Source organism: Ambystoma mexicanum, chromosome 9 (genome assembly GCF_040938575.1).
Source record: "Ambystoma mexicanum isolate Mex_15411 chromosome 9, UKY_AmexF1_1, whole genome shotgun sequence".
Taxonomy (NCBI): Eukaryota; Metazoa; Chordata; class Amphibia; order Caudata; family Ambystomatidae; genus Ambystoma; species Ambystoma mexicanum.
Window position 1 is genome coordinate 785,569,958 of NC_090931.1, and position 15,831 is coordinate 785,585,788.

The following is a 15,831-nucleotide window of genomic DNA, read 5'->3' on the forward strand; positions in this document are numbered from 1 at the left end:
AATGAAACTGGAGGTGGGAGCATTAAAAGCTGAAAACTCAAAACAAATTAGGTCAGCTGAGGAAACACGGTCAGCTGCGTGAACACAGTCAGCTGTGTGCAGGGAGACCTCTCCAGGCTGGTGGCGTTGCAGGAGCAGCGCCGGAAGCTTATGAAGCAGTGCGTATGCAGAAGGAATCAGTGACAGAAGAAGCTGGAGGCCTATAGCAAGCCGTGAGACAGAAGCCGGCAGGCCCGAAGGAAGCGGTTGTATGTATCCTGCTTCACAGTGGAAGTATTGCTGGGTGTGCGCCAGCCACAAGAAGAATGGCGGGAGAAGACACGAGCGACCGCACGGCACACCAGGAACTCGCGGCAGAAGGACTCATGAGGAGCCATAAGACCAACCGGTGAGTGAAAACAGAAAGGGGGAACACCAGGGCTGGCAGTCAGTGACAGAAATAAAGTGAATGCAACATATTTTGAATACCAAATGCAATGAAAGCAATAAAAACAGATGAAACATATTTTTGAATGCATTTTAAATACTGAACTAATTGAAAGTCAATTAAAGCAAAGGAAAGGTATTGTGAATATCAAACGAATTGAGAACAAACTGAAAACAATCTGACATCCTGAAAGGAGTGAAAGAGTGTGAACTTTACTGAAAGGAAAGTTGTGAACTTAATCAGCTAATCTCTCATGAGTTATTGCAAAATCATAAACAAGATGTATTAGATCTGTTACAACAGTTCTCTGAGTATATCATTACATACGTACCTATCCTGGAAAAGTAGTCCACCATGAACCTTATAAAATCCCAGAAAGTAGGAAACACATAATTCGAGAAGAGATAGAGGCTATGTTGAAAGCTGATATCATTGAATCATTAAAAAGCCTGTGGTCCTCCCCTATTGTTTTAGTTGCCAAACCAGACAATTCCTGGAGATTGTGTATTGACTTTAGGAAGGTCAATGAAGTATCCCAGTTTGATAGCTATCCAATGCCCCGGATACATGATCTGATTGACAGACTTGGGAATGCTGTATATCTTTCCACGACTGACCTGACTACAGGTTATTGGCAAGTACCAGTTAATCCAGGAGACAAACCTAAAACCGCATTTTCCACACCCTTTGGCTTAATCCAATTCAAAGTGCTACCTATCAGAGACTTATGGTTCAGGTTTTAAGACGCCTTTCATCATTCTGTGGAGCTTATATTGATGATAACATCATATACAGGAAAACTTGCCTGAACATATGTCCCATTTGTACCAAGTCGCCAGGGCATTAAGGAAAGCAGGCCTCACGGCTAATCTAAAAAAATGTCATCTGGCTAGATCTGCTGTAAAGTATTTGGGGTTCTTTGTGGGGAACAGACTAGTTCCACCCCAGTCTGATTAAGTCAAATCTGTAATGGAAACACCATCCCCAAACAATAAGATGGAATTACAAGCTTTTCCTAGGCCTTGTGGGTTAATATCGCAGGTTTATACCAAATGTTTCTTCCATTTCTGCTCCCCTTACAGACAAACTGGTTCTGGAAGATCAAAATTACTTTTACCAGTTGAAACGTATTTTATGTCAAGATCTGGTTATAAAGGTGGCAGACTTTAACAGACCTTTTATTTTACAGACCGACGCCCCACATTTGGTTTTGGGGCAGTATTATCTCAAAATCATGATGGGCTGGAACACTCTATCCTATATCAGTAGAACATTGTTTGCTAGAGAAAAGAACTATGAGACTCTAGAATTGGAAGCCCTTGCCATCAAATGGGCCATCACATACTTGAAGTATTATCTAACGGGTAGGAAGTTTAAGTTCATTACTGATCATGACACCCTTAAGTGGTTACGTTTAAGGAGAGATACCAACGCTAGAGTCATGCGCTGATTTTTTAGATCTACAGCTCTACTGTTTTTCTGTTGAACATCGAAAACGAAAAAAACAAGGTAAATGTTGATTTCATTTTGCGAATCCCAATAGAGGCTGAAAAACCCAGCAACATTAGGGGGAGGATATGTTAATGTTAAAGGACATTTGTAGCGCACAGTATCACCACCTGAGTGGTCCCCTGGCGCTCTAGCGGCTCAGAAAGAAAAAAGGGAGGGTGAGTTATTGGGAGGAAGATGGAAAAGTGCAAGAAAGCAGTGATATGCTGTTGGCAGCCTCAGCCCGGTGGGTCCGTTGGCTGAGCCTGGGGTGTTTGCGGCTGGCAGTCCTTGTGTACTGTTGTGAGTTTATGTGTGTTTTTGTTTTGTTGTTGCAATGTAGTGAAGTTTGTGCAGTTTGTTGTGCTGTAGGTTTGTGGTTGTGTTTGGTTTGGAGTTTGAGAGGTGTATGCGGAGAGGGCAATTGTTAGTGGATTGGTTAGTTGGTATTTATGTCTTGAAGTGAGGCGCTGGGCTAGCCTAATCTCCCCACAAGGAGTGCAGGGACATTTCTGTGCCTCTGTCCTGGTCTGTGTTTGTCCGGTATTTACAGTCCCTTTCCTATCTGTCATCAACTTCCTTCATAACCTTACCTACCTTCCTTTTCCACTCATACAGCCAGTGTATCTGCTAAGGTCCACAGCTCAGTTCGAGTGTGGTGGTAGCTAACATATAGAAAACTCTATAATAGTGTGGTACCTGGTAACACCTATGGGGCGAGTGATGGTGTTGGCTGGAATTGGCTGGGTTGTTGATTCTGTCTTAATGGGTGTCGCTTGTGTTCCATTTGATTTGGCGTTGCTTGTCTAGTTGAGGTGGGAGCTTCTTAGTCAGTTCTGGCGGTTGTCGGTGTCCTGAAGAGCCAGGTTTTTAGTAATTTCCTGAATGTGTTTCATATTTCTTTTGGGATGTTGTTCCAGGTTTTTGCGGCTAAGTGGTAGAAGGAGGTGCCTCCAAGTTTTTTCTTAAGGTATGGTCTTAGTTCCAGGCGGGTATCGTTGCTTGACCTAAGGGGTCACGTTGGTTTGTAGATTGTTATTTCTTTTTGTAGGAATTCTGCTCCTTGTCCACTGACTGCCCTGTGCGTTATACACATTGTTTTGAAGGTGATGCAATGTTTTACTGGGAGCCAGTGTAATGTTTTTAGGGCCGGAGAGATGTGGTCTCTTCTGGATAGTTTGAGAAGTAGTCTGGCCGCTGAATTTTGAATCCGTTGTAGTTTCTTCAGGAGGTATTCTGGTATTCCGAGGTAGAGGCTGTTTGCATAGTCGATTCTTAACATGATGAGTGTGACGATTGTGAGTGTTTTGTGCGTGAAGGAGAGAAAAGGTAGGATTCTTCTTGCTGTGTGGAGGAGGAAAATGCATTTCTTGACTGTTGCATTTATTTGTGGTTCTACAGTTAGGGTGTTGTCCATCAGGACTCCCAGGTTTTTTACTACCTTAGATGGTGATGGCGCGGTTCCTATTTCCGTTGGCTGCGGGATGGCGGTTTCGTTCTCCTGGTCTTTGGATATGGTCATGATTTCTGTATTTCCTGGGTTGATTTTCAGGTAGTTGGCATTCATCCAGTTGAAGACTTCTTTTAGACACTCGATTAGGGTTGAGTGATCGGCTTGGGTGTCTTCGATTTTGTGGATGATTTGAGTATCATCTGCGTAGTTGTAGCATGTAATGTTGCATTTTTTGAAGATTCTGATGTCTGGAGTCTGGTAGATGTTGAAGTACAGTGGTGATAGTGATGGTCCTTGTGGCACTCCACAGTCGTTAATGTGTGGGGTGGATTTGAAGGGTTTAATCCATAAGGTTTCGGTTCTGTCTGCTAGGAATGATTTAGTCCATAGTAGTGCTGTGTCTGTTATGCCTATGTCTTCTAGTCTTTTGGTTAGGGTGTCATGGCTAACTGTGTCGAAGGCTGCAGAGAGGTCGAGCAGGATGAGGGCAGAGGTTGTGTTTGATTCTGTGTTCGTTTTTAGGTCGTCCCAGAAGGATAGTAGTGCTTTTTCTGTTACTCTTGCGGGTCTGAAGCCGACTTGAGCTTGGTCTAGCAAGTGGTGTTTTTCTACATGTTCTTGGGTTCGTTTGTATACATAGGTGTCTAGGGGTTTTGCATGGTAGGGAATGTTTGAAATCGGCCTGTAGTTGGAGAGGTCTTCAACGTCGCCACTTGTGTTTTTTAAAAGTGGTTTGATGTATGCTGATTTGAAGGTACTTGGTACAGTTCCCACTGCTAGTGATAGGATTAGAAGGTTTCTGTAATATTCTGCTGGCGTTCCTTGTGCGAGGATTGATTTGTAGATGTCTGGGGGACAGGGATCCATGGGTGATCCTGCTTTCTTGCTGTGTTTTACCAACAAGGCGAATGCCTCTGCTGATATTTCGGGAAAGTTTTGGAGTTGGGACTATGGGATTCAGAGCATCACAGGGAATCCGCTGACTCCCCAGCCCCTGTCCAGGCTCCCCCAGGCCGCAACCGAAGCTGCAATGAAGGTGGGGGAACCCCCATGAATCAGTAATGATTCCCCACAGAACCTTGGCCTGGGACCCTTCTCATGTAGCCAGGGGGAAGGCAACACTTCCTGATCCCGACCCTGGGGTTGGTGTTCTGAGGGAGTATCATATGGGGGGGGGGAAACCCCTTTATTTAATTTTGCCTGAGACCCCAATTTCCTAATGGCTTATTGCAAAGAAGAAAAGGTTAAGAAAACTAACTTGGTTGGCAGAAACTTCAAGTCCCATAATTCCCTCAATACTGTAACAAGGAAGAGAGATGCAGAGGAATACTGTTGTAGGAGGGAGACTGCGAGGCCGTTCAAGCAGTAGATCAGAAAATACAGCAGAAGCAGCAGGAGAGGAGAAAGTAGTGCGGGCTGTGCATGCAGCAAAAAGTGAAACTGGAGGCGAGAGAAAGCGCCAGGTCCATTGTGAAGCCAAGAACAGTGGCAGGTCCTCAGAGGGTTTTTGCCTCAAGTTATCATTGTTGCAGACGTTGCGCATCGTGAAGCAGAAGTAACAAGGGAAGTTTGCCCTCTTTAAAGACTTCAGGTGGCTGGGTTACACCTGAGCCTTTCCGGAGCGGAGGAAGCTCCATTTCAGAGGGGTGCAGGCAGAGGTGGATCAGAGGAGGCTGTTCGCTGGACCACGAGGAGCCAAAACGACAGAAGACATACGAAAACCAAGCGGAGTGTGATTGAGCAACTTACCCGGTGAGTTCACAGCTTGAGAGTGACTCCAGAGCAATCCGACGCTATCCGTGTGTTCACGGCAGGCAGTTTCACTCGCGTGTGAGTGAAAGAAGTAGTAATACCAATTTTGAATACACAAACTGTTCGGAAAACATTGAAAGTTATATCTATTGAACCAAAGTGACTGTACAAGCAGGCGTGAGGGTTAATGGAAGGTCCAAAAATCCTGTGGAGAAGCTGTATTACAAATAAAAGCTTACAAGCATTACCCAAGCCAAGAGTATTTAAAAATCCAGCAATACCAATATAAAAACATTGCTCAAGGCGAGAGGGGAATATTGGGAATCCCAAGAGTTGTAAGACTTGCTGTGCATATATTGTGAAAGACAAAACATAAAATAAAATAAACATACATTGCAAAACCCAAAACAGAACCAGTTTAAAACCATGTACTGGTCACTATTTGGTTGTTGGTAAAAAGGGGAAAGAAAGATGGAAAACAGGCTGCCCTTCTGGCAATGGTTATCCAGAGGGAGAGGAGCATAGTTGCAGCGAAGTCCTAAAGAGCACTAATGTGATTCCATGTTTTCCGGAAAGTGATTTATGGTTTGATGCCAATGAGACCTTGTGATGTTGTTGCTGTTGGAAATTACCACTGAAGCATACTTTGCTCTTTTGTGAAGTATTGAATGCAGAGGCGAGTGAACGCGTATGGCAAGTTGCTGGTAAAGGAGGCACAGGTGTAAACCAGGTAGTAGTTGATGAAAGGGCTGAACTGTGGTTCTAACAAAGACAACTCATTAAACCTACTGTGGAAGAGTTACATTTGCTTCAGAAATCAAAGCCTGTGGCAAATTATGTTGATCATGACAATTGTTGTTTATTTGAAGAAGACAAGTGTGAAGCCTGTTCTTACTCCAAGGGGAGTTGGAACATACTATTTCGTTTGGTAAGTTGTTGAAGTAACAAGTTTTTGTTATCAAGTTTAAATCATCAAGAACTGTGTTGAAACTTTGCCGCAAATCAGGATTTCCTGATTTCTTTTGAACTGTGGAACAAAACCTTGCTCAGACCTGGGGAAGGGGAATTCACCCATGCTATGAGAAGAGACATTGGTTATAATGTGAATTCAATTCTATGCTATATCCATTTGTAGAATTGAACTGCCATGCATTTCCTTATTGTTTTGTTGAATGTACAAGTGTGAGGGACAGATATCCTTTTGTTACAGTATATTTTACGCAGGGAAATCCTCGTTGGGGTAGGGAGGTGTTTATACAACCTTTTTATTTAATAAAATAGCTAAAGTTGAAAACTCTTTACAAAGTTGTCTGCCTCACATTTCTGACCCCTTCACAGCAGGTATGTGGAACAGACCAAGTAGGTGGAGGGCAGTGAAGCCACAACATAGCCCATGCCGGGCTGAAAAGAAAGATTCCCCAGGAGAGGGTGAGAAAACGGATAATCGAAGAAGGAGTGAGAAGCCACATAGCCCACGCTGGGCTGAGAATTAAGACACCCCACGAGTGGGTGAGAAAGTTGAATTATAGCAGCAGGCCTGGGTCCTGAAAAAGCACATAACACTGTGGGGGTCACAAAACCAGACAGATGTAAGGTTTGGATAGAGGACAGAATTTTTCTAAGGCATCCGGCGAGCACTAGTGTGTTGTTTTCTTTGAAGATTAGGGAACTCATAGAACTAGGGATAGGAGAGGCATTTTTCCTTTAATAAAGATACGTTGTTGCAAACATGTCTTCTTGTCTATCTCCTATGTCTGATTTACCACACTGTCAAAAGAAAAACTCCAAGCATGTTTCAAGGATGTCATGGGATTGGGCCTGGAGCAGACAGGACAAGTTACGTACACTGCAGAGCCTATTTACCTGAGAGGCTTGGAGGCAGTGAGAATAAGCAATTTTGGAGGTCTCCATATGTTAACAAAATGAACAGATCTCAATTCTGTTAAAAAAGTGGGGGCACAAAAATATATGCATAGGAGCTAAGTACAGAGGGGAAGAGGGTGCAGTTGCACCTGTTCTTCTTGAACAACAAGGGCAGTAGCATCATTTTGCTCCTGCAAAGTATTTGCATTGGGTGACTAAAAACAAAAAAAATCTGATTGAGTGCTGTGCTCCTCTAAATCACTGGGCGTGGCAGCATTTCCGTCTCCTCTCCTGCTGGGGTTAGGCTTGGCGACATGTTAGCATGTATTTTGAAAATCTATCACGTGCTGCTAGCTTCAAAATGAGAAGCAAGCCTCAAAAATGTACCCCCTGAGCTTTAGTTGGAGGGAGTGAGCAGGCCAAAACTGTTTGGCTGGTGTAGGAATAGCAGGTGGAAGCAGGGGTTCCTATAGCAGAATGTAGCAAAACCAACTCAGAAGGGTAGCTGACTGTTGCAGAGATGATATAAATAATTCATCTTTTTTCAAACTCCTGCTATAAAATGTGCTATAAAATATGGTGTTTCGTCCTGTGTATGGGTACGGCTCCCTCACTTCACTTGGTGTGGGAACCTCTGTCCTCATAGTGAAAGCTGGCACCCATGAATAAATGCACGGTAAGTGAACATATCTGAAAGTGAAATATACAAATTTAGTTTAATGGTCCTTTCCCCTTAGAAAAAACTGCACAAAACAAAAGAGCATTGACCTTCCAAATAAAAGTAATCAACACTGAAAAAATAACCTGAAAGAGATGTGCTTTGATGACACTTTTATGTGGTCTTTTATGTGGTCTTGTGGGTTAGCGACTGCACTGGGAACATGACAAGCTGGTTGAAATCCTGGTAGCCAAACACTTGACCAAGCTTGCCAGCCTCAAAAGCACACAAGAGTGGTAGGGTCCGCCCTCTGAAAAAAGTGGGCAGACACTGTTCGCCCCCACATCTATCATCTACTTGTGCCCTGAAAAGAGGCACATGGGGTTCTCCCCTTCTGTGTCTGGATCCAAGGACCCATTGGTTATACTCTTTGTGCAAGGATGGCAACAAATATAGGTCAAAAACCAAACCATCCCCTTTTAAAAGGACCTGCACATTACTGCCCTGCTCAATTACCATATAAACAACAACCAATTCGGATTGTGTGTTAAAACACTTGTTTGGGGATTCCTTGTCCCCTAGTCACCCCCAGTGGGATCACGCGTGCCGTGTCCCTTAGGGGGTTTCAATCATAGTGGGCTCACATCCCCAGTCCCAAACGGGGTGGCTCCCTCTTGGGGAGAAGGAACAAATTCCCTGGATTCATCACAACAGTCAAAATAACCCTAATCCATGGCTTCTGAAATAAAAGCATATTGCTAGTTTGGACAATATGGGCAAATATGTACACAATACGAATTAAAACAATTGCAAAACTTCTGCAAAAACAGCAGTTACCAAATTACAATCACCATATTTTTGCAATGTTTAACAGTCATTTGGACTTTTAAAACTAAAGTTTAAAAAAAACACCTTTTGCAAACAATATTTCTACCAATTACATCAGGGAAGAGATGGGTTCAAGTACCTGAATTGCAGACTGGTCTTAAATCCCGGCCTCACCACCTAACAGAAGTGTGTGCTCCCCGGCAAATCCCTTTTCTCACTATGCCTTATCTGCCAAAATTAGTAGTCTCTACAGGGAATTCAGCTCACACTCTTTGCAACTTTAAAAAAAGCCTCACTTCTGATATTGCCACATAGGTAAATATTAACTGTGACAATTCATACACTGGACATCACAGTGTATTTGTCTCCTAGCTTACTCATGGCAATGTGTTTTTAATTTAACTACGAGTGATACCTTTGCGTATTAAAGACTCATGCTATGCCATGTTCTGTAATATTACTTAAGTCACTATTTATGCAAATAAGAGGGACGCACACATCTTTTGCCGCCCAGGGCCCCGCACATCCTAGTGCCAGCCATGGCCGAACAGAGCATCATTGAGCTAGTGTCCAGATCCTCCTGAAATGCTCAGCTCACCTTTGTGAATAAGCTAACATGAGCAGTTTTGAAAATAGCATAGCACAAATGAAACCAGTGCATTTGCTAGGCTCCTGTCTTGGGCCTTTTTCTGGGGTCATTTCTGCAGAATACGGTCCCAGCAGCCACATGATTGCTGGGAGTGCAGTACGCTCCTGACACTAATGTATGCAAGGGGGCTGGTCAGAGCATCTTTGCACCCCTGTCCAGCCCGTCCTGAATTGCTCAGGTCACCTTTGTGAATGAGGTGACCCGGTAATTCATAAAGCAGCGCAAATGAAACAAGTGCATTTCTTTGTTTCTTTCATTTGCACTACTTTATGAGAATCTGGACCATACTCTCCAGGCCCCCACCAAAACCTGACCGTAGCAGAGTATTTACTTGTAAGGAAACAACAAAAGATTTTGACTTTGGTAAAGTTCATTCGGTATGTTTTTCTTGTTAATCTATGACCTAGTACCTTCATATTTTCATTCTTTATGGTCCGAGTAAGGAATTGTTTAACCCTAAGAATTTGTGGAAATGAAGTTAATGCTGGTGAGTGATAAGGCAACAGGTTCACGCATATATACCCATCGGTTATTTTTCTATCACTATTTGGTTACCTTAAACATGTAGTGAAGATTAACGATGAGCAATGCAAATGCCCCACAAGTTGTCCAACTTATGAAAACCAAGAGCATGGAAACACCCAATCTTTGAGGTGTAATGATTCTGTTGTCTTTAGGAAGTGTTGTGGGTCTGAAAGATGAAAATGAACAGTAAGTCAGTTACATCAAGTTTTTCACTAATAATGCACTTTGCATACCATCATCATTGCATTTTATTGCCTAGCACATAGCCATTAAATATGCAAACAGAAAATACAAGATGTACAGTGTGACAGGGCCAACGTTGTGGCCTTGCCAAGAGGGGGAGGTAGCTCGACCTCCCATAGCCTTTCCCAGAGCGTGCGTGAGGGTAGGCCCCCTCCAAGTCCCTCCTTAATTTATCTGGTTACGGCAATCCACCGAGAAGACCCCACGAAGGAAAAGAGGCTGCTCCGCAGAAGACGCCAGAGCCACAGAGGACGTGGCCCACAAAAAAGGAATCAAGGGCTGTAGAGCCCTTAACAACACCAACTGCAGTACCAGGCTACAGGGAGTCCACCCACCAGAGAGGCTATTTCAAAGCCCCCAGGGGGGCCTTGTTCCTCCACCACAGCACCAGGGACCTGTATGGCTAAAAGGGCCCCAGAGAGGCTGGCAGGCATGCATGATTCCTGGAAGCCATTACAAGCTCCAGGTTAGGAATGCAGCCGGACTGCATCAAGGGGGCGGGCTTACTAGGCAATCCTGGGAGGGGGTTGGGTATTTAAGGATGAGTGTGAGAATGGTCGAGTGTCGGTTGGTTGGATGAGGACAGGAGTTGGAGGACGTCCGAGAGACCAGAGGAGGAGAGAGCGAGCAGGGAGTGGAAGCCATGTAAGAGAGGGGGGTCTGTGGAGTATTTGTGAGTGAGTAGAGAGTGTGAGGAGTAGAGGTAGAGTATGAGTAGCAGGGCGGTGGTAGTAGTAGTGGGAGTAGTAGAGTGGAGGTGGGAGTAGGAGGTGGTAGTAGTGGACACTACTAAGTCTTAGCAAGCACTAGTGGAGTAGGTAGTAAGGAGCGTTAGTGAGTAGAATAAGCAGTAGGGAGGTAGTAGAGGGCGATGACATGGGTTAAGTATGGAGTAGAAATAGTAGGAGCAACAAAATAGTAATTGCGACAATGAGTGGGAGAATAGGAGTAATTATCAACGCAGAGTGAGACAGACTATCACAAGAAGAATAGCAAGAGGCAAGGAAGTAGAGTGAGAGGAAGGAGGGAGGATAAGATAACAGAGCTATGGGGATAGTTTGAGGTATGAGGGATAGTAAGAACAGGAGTAAGAAAAGAAGTAAAATCAAAGGGTGGAGGAGGAAAGGCTGAGTGAGAGATTGGAGGGGCAGTGATGTGGTGGAAAGAAAACATCTGGAGAGATCAGTACAGTGCAGGGTCAGGTACGAGCGGGTGTGAGAGAAGTGAGAGTAACAACAGGTGGAAGAAGGCAACATCCCTACCTCCCTGAGACTACTAAGCGGGCTATGTTAGAGAAAGCCTGAGAAAACTCTTAGGGAGTGAGGCAGCCATTGAATTAGGAAAAAACACTATTTGCCTAAGCGAGAAAGAAACAGGCAGGTGTTACTGTTGACTAGTGTTAACATCCCAATAAGGACGCCTGGTCTAGGGAGGTTGGCAAGACCAGGGAATTCGAAATAGAGAGGGATGGCCCTAGTGCCAATTCCCCAAGGACCAGCTGTGATGAATCAGCAATGATCCTGTAGTGGAAAGGAACATTTTCGTGCAATTTCGCAAGTGTGTTAGCTTGCTGAGCTAACCATAGCACATATTAGGTCCGTTAGAGGGCTGCATTAACATCTAAAACTAATAGAATATTCAAAGTATGTGCGAAATGCTGAAACAGATCTTTATAGATGAATGTATTAATATGTTGTGATAGTAGCGCCTACATTAATAGGGTACATTGAATGTGTAGGCCTCAAAGGAAAGGAAGGTTGCATCGTGCATAGATAGTCAGTGCAGAGGCCCAAGTTTAGTAGCTAATAGAGACCTGTATTTGAGTGCTTAAAGCATTGTAGCACTTGGATAGCCAGGCTTTGTAGTCAACGCACTATGACATTAGCTGGTGAAGCACAGGGCCGGTAAAGCTTGCTCACTAGGGGTTAATTGCAATGCATATTATTTCAGTTCCTCTCTTCACCACCATGGCTCTGCCAGGTTTGGTAAACAAATCCTCTTTCGCATGAGAAGGGACGGTACGGCTGCGTACGCACTGATAAGAACATTCCTCCGCTTTCACAGATGGGCTTCAAGGGAGGGAGGAAAGGAGCGTCTTGGAGAGTTAGCAAGTAGGGATTTTCCATCAGTGGACATGTTTTTGCACTAAGAAAGTGCTGGAACAGTGCGTCACGTTGACTGACAGCACAAGATTACAAAATGCACATGCACCCATGACTCAGGGGAGATTCATCCGCAGACTGCTATGGAGCAGCATCTGCCCAGAGCAGGATACCTTAGGCGGCTCCTTGTGGCTCTGTCATCTATAGAGCTGGCTGAGCAAGCAGTTTGTTGTGGACGGCCTGGGTCTCCAGCGCTAATGATAATATCCAAGGGACGTAGGGTGTTTCTTTAATGAGCTTTGTGATTTTCTCTAACTTGAATTCCAAATTGCTGCTATATTTACTGTTCTGTTATATTATGCTATATGTCTAATAAATACGAAATGTATTCTGAAGGTGTCATTTCTCCAGCATGAGTTCATTGCTTGGCGCGAGCAGACCTGTAGGTGGGTGAAATTGGGTACCTTATGCTAATAAGGGCTGGTCCCTGGGGATAAATACCCCTTTTCAATACATTTGGTGGCAGCTTGGGGATCGTGCAGGGCCATGCCATGCTGGAGAAATGACAATTGTGTGAGAGAACACAGTGCAGATTGAGGAGTAGGCCGTCACATTTCCACTGTTGCCTCACTGCAGCTCTGAGTCAACAAGATGACAGCATGTATGTGTCGCTTTGCTGCGACCGATAGCTTGTGTAGGTAAGATTTTCCCCTTTAGTAAATCAGTTAATGCTTGGCTGACTTACTGCTTGGGAAGGAAGCCAGGGAGCAGAACTCTGGGAGCAGAGTGGGAGATGGCTCTGTTTGATGCGCTCCGAGGAATGGTGAGGAAGAATGCATTGCTTTGATTAGGAAAGAATGTTTCATGTGGTTTTACTTTTAAAAGGTTGTAATTTGGATTGCAAAGTAGACCAAGTTCTCGCTCTATTTTGGCATGAGGGCAGAAAAAAAGTTGCAGAAGTATTTGACATGTAAATTGTGAATGGTGATTCAAACGTGTCATTCAGCCCCAGCGAGTGTGGGGGGCTGAAACGTAGACTGGCAAGGGTTGCCTTTTGAAACTGATGCTTTAAGTGTTGACATTCCTGAATACAATGTGGGAATAATCGAGTTATTAGGAAAAAGAGTAACCCTATGTTGAGAGTCTGAAGAGGTTTGTTTTTGCCAACTGTAAATTCCATGTGATGGTGGCAGATTCCATTTTAATGGGACACACTAAATTGGCTTCATTACATTTAGCTGTGCCAGACATGGTTACAATGGGTGAATGGCATATGATTATGGACTTGTGCATTGATTTGGAATTGCAGAATCAGTTTGTAATGGTTTGTGGGGAAAGACAATTTAAAGTTACTAAATTGTCCCAAGAGTATTTGAATGTTCCCACTCTATGCAATCGATTGGTTTCTAAAGACAAGTAAATGTTGCAATTGAGTGATGAATGTGTTGGACATTATGTTGAGATAATGTTAACAGTAATACACGGTGAAAAAGTTGTTGACAAATTGACAGCCCACGAGCAGAACAGAGTGTGGGCAATTCATGCAGAGAACGTGCAGGGAGCTGCACAAAAAGTGACATTTTTAAGTGCAATGTGGTTTGGCGCAGTACAGAAAATAATTGATTTTATTCTGGTAATGGTACCACAGATTGCGAAATCTGTGCGTAATAAGGAAGCGCAAAGATTCAGTGGGTTGAGGGTTCTTTGGAAAGATCACACACTGCATAGGAGTCTAACTGTAAAGCCAAACTACAAGGTTACCAGGAAAAATATGCTTTTGAATGGGACATTGATCAGCAGCTTGCTTTTAAACAGGCTAAAAGACGCTTTTCAGAATTACATTGAGTTGAATCTGATGACAAAAGGTGCCTCTTTTGAAATTGAAAGTTTGTGTCGACAATGGTTTTGCTGTGCGGAGATTGTGGCTTGAGAAGACAAATTGCACAGACATTCTGGTCATGGGCTGGGTGCGTGAAATTGCTGTGGGAGGAAGGCGGAAAAGCACAGAAGGCCGCTCATGTCCAGTAATAAGTGGCGTTTTCAACAGCGCACAGAGGCTGGCAGTAAAGGGGTTTTCTGACATGCTGGAGCAGATGCTAAAAGCAGTAAATCAGAAGGAACTGTCTGAAATGAGTGACCCTGTAGCACTGCCTCCCTCTAAAGTCACACCCGCTTATGAGTTATGGGCAGAAGAGCAAATACACAAACTTGCCTTGCGTACGGCGCTGCCATGCACGAGGAAAGAACAAACACTGTCCAGCAGCTGCATTCCATCCCCATTGAGAAACACTGTCAGTGAGAGAAAAAAGTAAGTGGTGGGGGGTGCAAGCCAGAATGCTGAACGGAGAGCAGTAACTGCCATGATTGAGAAGGTGAAAAGGAGCATAATTTACCTTGCGCATGCTGATGTACGCATGCTTTCTGACACTGGCATGCAATAATGGAGCTGATCAGATGGCAAAGGATTCGCCCAGTGACAACACTGGAAGAAAAAGATGAATGTAGGATCCCATACCCCATCCCATGCTTGCCCAAGTTAGTTGCCGGGTACTGTAGCAATGTTCTAGGTGACAAGGGACCCGTCTCTTTAGAGGGCCCCAAATGTTAGGTTTCCATAAAAGGTGCAAACAGTCTCACTGGATGATAGGTGATTGGAGTTGGCGTGCAAGAAACAGTGGCTGCGTAAGAAGAAAAGATGTTAAGAGGAGCTGAAGAGATGAAGTTGGAAGAAGAAAATAGGAGGCAGGGTGGAGAAACTGACAAGGAGGCAGTGAGAAATTATAATGAGGAGGCAGGGGAGAATTTGTGTAAAAGGAGGAGGTGAGGAATGTCAAGGAGGAAGGAAGGGAGTGTGGAGAGATCAGAGGAAGATTGCGAGAAACTGTGAAAGAATCCATTGGAGAGCGTTCTAAGAAGGGAATTCGTTCTTAAAAGGAGGTTGGAGTATATTCTTAGATGTACCTTGGGGTGAGTTCTGAGGATGTGGTGGAGGAGAACATCAGGGAGCAAGAAGAGGAGGTGTAACTCACAAGGCTGAGAATCCAGAGCAAGAGAGGAATGGATGTACGAGCATGTTGTGAAGTGTCAGGGGGTGGAGAAAATCAGATAGGAAGGAGAGGGGAAGAGCAGGGAGGAGAATCAGATCCCAGAAGGTAAGAGACTGTTGCTATTTGTCGAAGAGCTAGACAGGGAGCCTAAGGAATGGAGACAGGACCTTGGAACATGGGGCTGACAAGTTAGATTAAGGAAATACACGATTCTAGGAGAAAGACTCTTACTCCCTGGTGGAAACTGGGCAGAGTGTAGACCAATTCCTGAGGCCTAGACTACCCTGCTGGAGGGGCTAAAGTGTAGGCACATGTGGGTCGCTGAGACCCTTTGGAGGGAGCTCCTTCCATAATCAAAGACAAAAAGCAGATAAGTATCATCTGCAGAATTTCTGAGACAAGAAAATAAGTGTGGGGGACACTAAAAAACTGAGGTATGTGAGTGACCTTTACAGCCATATCTCAGCAAGGACAAGAACTCACTCTGAGTCTTAAGAGTGAGAGACCCCAAGGTGATAAATCCAAGAGGAAGCAACCCAAAACGGTTTTTAAGTTACTTTACTAATTTTGCCCAGCTTTGTAACTATCCCTTATTTACCTTGTTTAAACTCTAAGTTCCTTGTCCACCTTTTTGAGTTCATCCCACTCAGCTTTATGGCTTAACCCAGTTGACTGTGATAGGAACCGTTACCTTTTTGATGGAAAACAATTTGTTGATATCCCTGGCCAGAAACAAATGAGGAAGGAGTAGCTAGCCCCAAAAATGTGTCTCTCTGCCATGAAGACTAGGTTTTTC

The 15,831-nt window shown here is 44.2% G+C and overlaps 1 protein-coding gene across 2 annotated transcripts in view; it reads right to left on the reverse strand.

Moving 5' to 3' along the window:
• Nucleotides 1–15,831, reverse strand: part of PGAP1 (post-GPI attachment to proteins inositol deacylase 1) — a 1,466,013-nt gene that overhangs the window by 300,002 nt on the left and 1,150,180 nt on the right. For both annotated transcript variants that reach the window (XM_069615724.1, XM_069615725.1), the window contains one exon: nucleotides 9,674–9,809. In XM_069615724.1, coding sequence (XP_069471825.1) covers nucleotides 9,674–9,809 — 136 coding nt within the window. The remainder of the gene's footprint in view (nucleotides 1–9,673; nucleotides 9,810–15,831) is intronic.